The 7,929-nt window shown below is 44.7% G+C and overlaps 1 protein-coding gene across 2 annotated transcripts in view; it reads left to right on the plus strand.

Moving 5' to 3' along the window:
* Positions 1–7,155, plus strand: part of LOC147450142 (phosphatidylinositol 4-kinase beta 1-like) — a 62,217-nt gene extending 55,062 nt beyond the window's left edge. For both annotated transcript variants that reach the window (XM_086519455.1, XM_086519456.1), the window contains exons 11-16: positions 4,887–4,940; positions 5,018–5,161; positions 5,239–5,292; positions 5,371–5,445; positions 5,841–5,924; positions 6,570–7,155. In XM_086519455.1, the coding sequence (XP_086375581.1) occupies positions 4,887–4,940; positions 5,018–5,161; positions 5,239–5,292; positions 5,371–5,445; positions 5,841–5,924; positions 6,570–6,671 (513 nt within the window). In that variant the 3' untranslated portion in view covers positions 6,672–7,155. The remainder of the gene's footprint in view (positions 1–4,886; positions 4,941–5,017; positions 5,162–5,238; positions 5,293–5,370; positions 5,446–5,840; positions 5,925–6,569) is intronic.
* The last annotated feature ends 774 nt before the right edge of the window (positions 7,156–7,929 follow it).

The raw sequence follows: 7,929 nt of genomic DNA on the forward strand, positions 1-7,929 counted from the left end.
TCCCTCATATCATCAAGTTCATGATGATAAGGAATTGACACAACTGAAATTTGTGGCTTCCTTGACAAGGCATCAGCCACAACGTTCTTCTTACCTTCGACATGCACAATCTGAAAATGGAACATGGACAAGATATTTGCCCATCGCATATGCTTCTCAGATAACTTTGTCTGTGTCAAGAAGTATCGCAAGGTCTGATGGTTCGTTTGGACAACAAAGTCTGCACCTAGCAGGTAGTGTTTCCAACTTAAGAGCGCATGAATCATAGCCAGTAACTCTTTCTCATAGACCTGCATGGTCATTTCTGGCCCTTGCAAAATTCTGCTCTCATAGGCTACTACCCTGCCATCTTGCATTAGCACTGCACCAATGCTACTACCACAGGCGTCACACTGGACCACAAACGACTTCCTAAGATCTGGCAACACAATGACTGGATCTGAAGTCATCTTTTCCTTTAAGAGATTAAAAGTTGAAATCTCTTTCTGTGTCCATCTAAAGGTGACTGCCTTCTTTTGAAGAGCATGTAAAGGTGAACCAATCTCAGCGAAATTTCGGATAAACCGTCTGTAATAGGAGCATAGTCCCAAGAAACTTCGGACATCGTGCACCGTCTTCAAATCTGGCCATGACTTGATCGCTTCAACTTTTGCAGGATCCATTCTGACACCATCCTTTGAGACAATGTGTCCCAGAAAGTGAATCTCTTCCAGAAAAAAAGTCACTTTTCTTTGCATTGATGAGCAACCTATGACTGCATAGCTCTTTGAACACAATCGCCAAGTGATGCCTATGCTCCTCTTCGTTCTTTGAGTAGACTATCATGTCATCAAAGAATGTACCAACAAACTGTTGGTGTGGACGTAAAATTCTGTCCATCATCCTATTGAACGTAGCAGGAGCATTTGTGAGACCAAAGGGCATCACTAAAAATTCGTAAAGGCCAAACGTCGTTCTAAAAGCAGTCTTGTGCACATCCTCTTTGTAGGACAATTGTAAGCAATGTGGCCAGGCTGCTCACAGATGAAGCATTTGTTCTCTGACCTCAGGACCTTATTTTGCTCTTCCGACTTGCGAGGAAAAACGTCTTTTCCATTTCTTCGCTGGTCCCTTTTCTGATTCAGCCGTAGCTTTGTCTTTCCTTGCGTTGGCTGGCTCCCGAGTCACTTTCGGAGCCTCCTTGGGAACATACTTCTTCGCTGAATTTTTCTTGGCTGATCCTTCCTTGACGCCAGTATTGAATTCACAATCTTCTCCCTTGAGCAAACCATTGCCAGTGTTTGCTAGATAAATGAGCTGCGTCAAAGTAGTGACTATGGTCTTCGTGCAGTACTTTCTCAATCCTTTGGGTAGGCCACAACAATATTTTTCAATCTGTTCTGTCAATGGCACAAACCTATAGGAAGTTACTGGAAGTAGAGCTTTTCAAAACTTCCGATTGTAGTCATCCAGATTCTTGCAAGTAGCAGCATTAAGCTGGTGCCATTCTGTCATGACATCTGCTTCAAAGTCATCAGATAACCATGCTGCTGCAAAAATCTGCTTGAAGTAAATCCATGTGGACGGAGCTTGCCCTTGAAGCAATAAAGTTGTCCACCATTGTCCCGCATTCCCTGTCAAGAAAGTGGTTGCCTTGCGGACCTTTGAAGCCTCTGTAAAGTTTCCCTCTGCATAGGCCTTGTCAAACTGCTGGAGGAATGAGAGAGCCTTCTTCCTGTCATCAAACCCTGTAAAGGTCGTGAATGTCACACCTTTGCCACCTTCTTTGTACGGAGTTTGCCTCTCCAGTGGCGTTAAGTTGTCATATGGAAGTGACTGAAACATGGGAACACTGTTAGGGTTCATTTGTGTTCCCTGACCGCAATTAAGTTGACCTGGAAATGCCATATTTGGCTGCTGATTTGTAATTCCAGCCATACCAAAATTTGTGTGTGGCATCCCAAATTGGCCCCGAGTGCTTTGAAACCCTGGTAGCATGCCCGTGACACCATACATGGGGTTAGGCATCATTGTTTGAGCACCCCCGAACACTGTTTCTGGCGTGTAAAACTGATTTCCAGGTGCATGACCAGCCATGCTCTGGAATACCGATCCACCTCCAAAATAGCCAGGGTGTACTGAAGGTGGTGGGAAGACCTATTGCATAACCTGTAGGTTGCTTTCCTGCCCATTAGAACCAGTTATAGGTTGTTGAAAGGTGGCGGGCTGAACTGGTACAGCTTGAAAGACTGGCATCTCAGCCACCTGTTCTTGCACCTTAGGCACAGGTTGTGGAGGCTGCATGTTCTCCGTCAAGTGTACAGGTGTTTCCATTGACTGTGCAGTATGAATCACCTTTGCTTGAGCCTTAACAGGCTTCTGAATACGATCCAGTGACCCAACTTGCTGAGACGGAAGAGGAGGTTGCAGAAAGGCTAAAAACCTCGGGTTCTGCATTACTTGTGTGAACATAGCCACAACAGTAGCCAACTGGGTCCTGAATATATCATCATCCGTCTGTGGTGGTCTTGAAGACTCACCCACTTCATATGTCTGTTGACCGTGTGAAGAGGAAACCTCTTAAGTCACATCATCTGGTCTGTCAGCCATAATTGCAATTCCCTGTGTCTGGTCTATGATCCCCTGTGTCTTCAAGCCCAACCTGACCAAGGCTCACTTCTATGGGAAAAAGTGATTTAATCCCGTCGATGGAACCATGCAACCAGCCTGTTCAATCCAAAAAGGGCGGTAGACTTTACTTCAAACCTTGATTTAGCTTTCACCCATTATTAGTCGTCTATTCTACCTGTACTTTCAAGACACAACACGGGGGAAAGGGATACAGGTTGCTAGAATGCACCTGTATGAGAAGACCGACACCAGATTGGCCCCTAACTTAGGCGCCCCTTTCGGTATTTCTTTATTGTTTAAAAGAGGGAATAAACGTTGTGGTTCCCTACAAGCTGCCCCGCACAAGCTCGGCTGAATTTCAATTGTTCCAGCCCGATTTCGGCAGCATAACTGTACTAGGACCCTTCACAGTCAGTATTCCCACGCATTGAATGACTTTCCCGACGCATACGGGCACTTTGCAAAACCTGGCGAGAATCTGCAGCACGCTGAATTCTCTGTTTTCAGCCCCGAAAATGAGCCAAATCACTTGTACAACGGTCCCCTCGCGTCCCCGAACCTCCTGGGGGTATTAGGGACCGTTTAGGGCCAAAACCCTAAACCTGCAAAAATACATAGCAGGCTGTAATTTACTGTTTCGGGCTCCGTTTCGCGTGCCGGTCGCATCCGTAGCAAGTCCTTGAGCTCCCGCACCTGTAGGGCTACTTGCCCTTTGAATCGGACGAGATTTCTGGCGTGAAACCTCTCCGAATCCACCTGTACGTGCGGGGGATTAGCCGCTAGCTAATCCAGTACCTGTGCAAGAGGCTCTTGCCTCGGCAATCACGCATGAACCCACACAACTGTACATTGGTCAAATGAAAAGCCCACTAGAGGGGCATAACATACTGCCATAGAGGAGAGAGAGGGCAGTGCGTAGCGTGCAGGGCATCACTCCTGGCACCGCACTGTACATAGGAGGGAAAGCAAGCACTCCATAGCTCTTAACCTGTGACAAAATCTGAAAATGAGCCTCTTCCAGCTTAAAATTCAGCGCCACTTCTTGTTGCATGAGGAAAGTGCACCAGAAGGTGCCACTTGGCACATTTACAAGCATTTTCCCGTTTCGGGGTTGCCGCCTAAAAATCTCCCAACCGGTTGCCCAGTTGACTTCACGGCAGAGTAAGAAAATGTTCCCCTTGTCATTCCGGAGGTAATGACGCAAACACATTTTCAGGTCCCAAAATAGCAGTTCCCTAAATTTTAGGAGATGCTGCCATTGTATCTTTCTAGGTCATCGGACCCCCCTTTGTACATTGCAGCCACACCCAAAACTGAAATGTAGCCTCTGTAGCAAAGGATTTCACTTTGGCTACTCAATGACCCCACTTTGGCTAACCATAGTCCTTGTCCAACCTTAGTGCTCTCTTGCCCTCAGGCCTGGACTCCCTCTGGACAGTTCCACACTAGCTATGCAATGCAGGGTAGTTAGATTTCCCGAGGGGTGTTTCCAAAAAGTGAAAGTAAATAGATAATAAGAAAGAAATCAACAAAAAGGATAGATAGTAGTCACACGCTGGTGACAACTAACCATGGAGGAGATTGATGAGATCCGCCAACGACCAATGCTAGATCTGTTGTGATTCAGCTATCCCAGCGAGCCGCCCATTTTGCTTTTGCTTAGTTCACATCGACCAGTCTAGGACCCCATAGTATATATCTTTGTTTTGTATTGTTGTTATTTTGTTACTCTGACTTTGTATCAGATCCACCACATTGTAACTTTTTGGTCTCATAGGTCACTTTGGCCTTTTGAAGACGTTAATATAACATTTCATTTCATTTCATTTCTCTCTCAACATTTCACAGTTTCCATTCTCTTTGTTTTGGTCATTGCACAATCTCTCATTAGGTCAAGGAAGGCTCTCCCTTCCTTGGAGTAAAAGGAACTGACGGTTCGATATGAGCAGCATTTCCCTTCCCTAGAGTTTCTTGTGAAATGTTGTTAGGATAAGATCTAATAGACTTTTGACCCACTAAAACCAAGAAATGGCGTCGGTGATTTGGATAATTGTTTCGGGGACTATACCTCTGTTGTAGTCGGTCAGTGTATATTTTCACTGTATTTTCAAAGACAGGAGAAAGGCGTAGATTTTTTTAAATTATTGACTGGGTCCCTTTATTAAAGGGCCTCATGTGACTGTCTGTGCATTTTGTATGAGAATGCCTATGTGAGGCTTTACGTTGTCTTTAAATATTTGTTTCCCAAGTTCTAACGTGGGTTTTGTCTTTGCCAGAGGAATTTTGTTGAGAGCATGGCTGGATATTCTATTCTCTGCTATTTTCTTCAGGTTTGTGCATCAGCCCTTTTTCCAGTTCGTATTAGTGTCAATAATTTCCTTGAATAATCGTCCTTGTTGGTGTCCAGGTCAAGGACCGCCATAATGGGAACTTGCTAATAGATGAAGAAGGTCATATCATACATATTGATTTTGGATTCATGCTCTCCAATTCTCCTGGTGGAGTAAATTTTGAGAGTGCTCCCTTCAAACTTACAAGAGAACTTCTGGAGGTGAATTTAGGTATTTCAATTGATTTACTTAATTCTTCATTACAGAGTTATTCTCATTGATCCGTCATCACAAGCAGGTTATGGATTCAGATGCTGAAGGAACTGCGAGTGAATTTTTTGATTATTTCAAGGTTTGTTTGCTGAATTTTACCATTCTTGCAGTGTAATTGTCTTTTTCGACTGTGCTGATCTGCTCATTTGCATAGCAGGTTTTGTGCATACAAGGTTTTTTGACATGCAGAAAACATGCTGAGCGCATCATTCTTCTCGTCGAAATGATGCAGGTCTGTCACGTAACACCTGCCCTTTTATATCTTTTTGGTATAGGACAGGAGTCTAGGCAGTCTTGGAAGGCCCCTTATGCATGCAAAGGCTGGCAAATTGATGTTCAAACTGTTGATCTGTTGTGTGACTATCGCGGCTTTGAGGGCTCTGCTGCGAGCATTCGTATATAGTTTAGGCTAAGTACAAGATGCTGACTCGCAGAAATGTGCATTTTGGAGGGTTCTCAACATTTGAAAAGCGGTTGTCTTCTCTTTACATGTAGCTAGATAGTTAAATATCATCTATGAAGATTTTAGAGCATGTGACAATCTTTAGTTTCTTCAATGCTGTATAATCTGATAGGAGACAGCTAAATATTGTCATATAAATATCTCAGTAAAGTTAGTTACTGCAGGATTCAGGTTTTCCATGCTTCAAAGGGGGGGTGAAGACCATACAAAATCTACGGAAACGCTTTCATTTGAGTTTGACTGAAGAGGTATGCTATCTGTGATCGTAAATGTAGTATAATTGAATGTACTGCTAAACCAATAGTATGTGTGTGCGTATGTGGGCAGGGGATTGTTGGTGTGTGTGAATGTGCATGTGCAGGCAGGAGCATCCATGAGTGTGTGCATGTGCGTATCTGCCTGTGGGTGCGCATGTTAATATGCTTCAAAAGTTGATTAGTACTTGCAAAAGAATACTGGAAAGATTAGTCTCTGTCCGAGCTTGAAAAGCTCGAGCTGGTTTAGGGCCACCTCAATTGCAATGTGGAACCAAAAGCAAAAGCGTTTCCCTCTATGTTTGGAGACGCAGTGAGTGTTTTCTGTCATAGGGAATGCCAAGAGGGAATGGTCCCATTGTCGGGAATGCTCCAGGAGCAGGAGTGGAATGGCGTTTCTGCATTTTTCATGAACATTTACAAAAGATTCTGTTCGTCTAGAGCTAACAGTGTTGGTTAAAACTGATCTTAAAATCTTGTTGGCATGTTTGGCTTGTCCATTGCGTGTGATAGTGTGTTTGCGTCCATGTGTGCAACGCATGCATACATACTTGCACACAAAGTCATATATGCATATGTTAGAACTTTGTTTGGATTGGATACTAAAGGAAACTTCTTGACTTGTGTTTGCTGGAACAGCAATGTGTGTCACTTGTGCTCTCGCTCATCAGCAACAGTCTGGACGCGTGGAGGACACGGCAATATGACTACTATCAGCGTGTCTTGAATGGCATCCTTTGATTATATATGGTTTTTTGTGCTTCACCATATTCTTTTCTGTGTCTCTTCTCTTCTGGAGAAAGGGCCCAGGTAGTTCAGTTACTAGTTTTCAGTTACTCAGGTATCTCTCTGAGTCATTTGTATTCTACGAGTGTTGTGGAGGGTTGCATGGGCTACATAGTCCTCACTGTAAGGGCCTCAACTGGCCTCTTGATGTCTCCATTCGTTTGGCCGGCCTTGGTGTAAAAGCCCAAAAGAAGATGGCAATTGGCTGTCTGCCTTGTCGATTTTCAGCAACAAGGCAAAGGGTTGCACAAGAAGCACGCTGTGATATATGGTTGCTGCCATGATTGGTAGGCCAGTTTTGGCGGAGACATGAGTTGCTTCCACATATAACATGTACAGAGCTTCCATCGTGTAAAGAAAAAATCACCAATTTTTGATGGTGTATATGCATGTTGTCAAACGCTTGTCAATATCAAGGGCTATAAGCTTCCCAATGGTAGTAAGTTTCGCCGTTCTGTGTCTGAAAAGACAAAAAGCAAACCTTTCCAACCTACAGATTCTCTCTCTCTCTCTCTCTCTCTCTCTCTGTCTCTCTCTCTCTCTCCACAGATAGATGGAGGACATACATCCTTGGTACTTTTGATTTGTCTCACGCCAATTTCGACATCATAGACCAGTCCTTACCTCATCCCTAAGCCCTTTAGTTTGCCTATATATAGCTATTGTAATCGTCTCTCTCTCTCTCTCTCTCTCGCTCATCTCCCCTTGCTGCCCTGCTGCTGCAGGTGCGCGCCCCCCCCCCCCCCCCCCCCCCCCCCCCTTACCTCATCCCTAAGCCCTTTAGTTTGCCTATATATAGCTATTGTAATCGTCTCTCTCTCTCTCTCTCATCTCCCCTGGCTGCCCTGCTGCTGCAGGTGCCCCCCCCCCCCAAGGCTTGCCCCCCTTGCCGTCCTGTACGTAGAGAGAGAAAACGGGGGAGAGAGAGAGAGAGAGAGAGAGTTGAGAGAAAATGCCTAGAGAGAGAGAGAGCTTGCGTGCGTAGAGAGAGAATCGCGTAGAGAAGAAAAAAAAGAAGATATTTTCTATCTGAGTGCGGGTTTTTGTAATGGATATCCGCTGCATTATAAAGGCACTCGACGAGCGTGTGTTGGCACAAGGAAGCACGATACATACATTTGAGGATTGTTTGAAGGTCCAAGATGAAGAAATTGCACTACTCAAGAAAGAGCTTGCAGAGGTGCGATCGAAGAATGTTCTAGAAGAGGGAGAG

The sequence above is a fragment of the Adiantum capillus-veneris genome, chromosome 9 (genome assembly GCF_014529385.1).
Source record: "Adiantum capillus-veneris isolate H3 chromosome 9, ASM1452938v2, whole genome shotgun sequence".
NCBI classification, from domain to species: Eukaryota; Viridiplantae; Streptophyta; class Polypodiopsida; order Polypodiales; family Pteridaceae; genus Adiantum; species Adiantum capillus-veneris.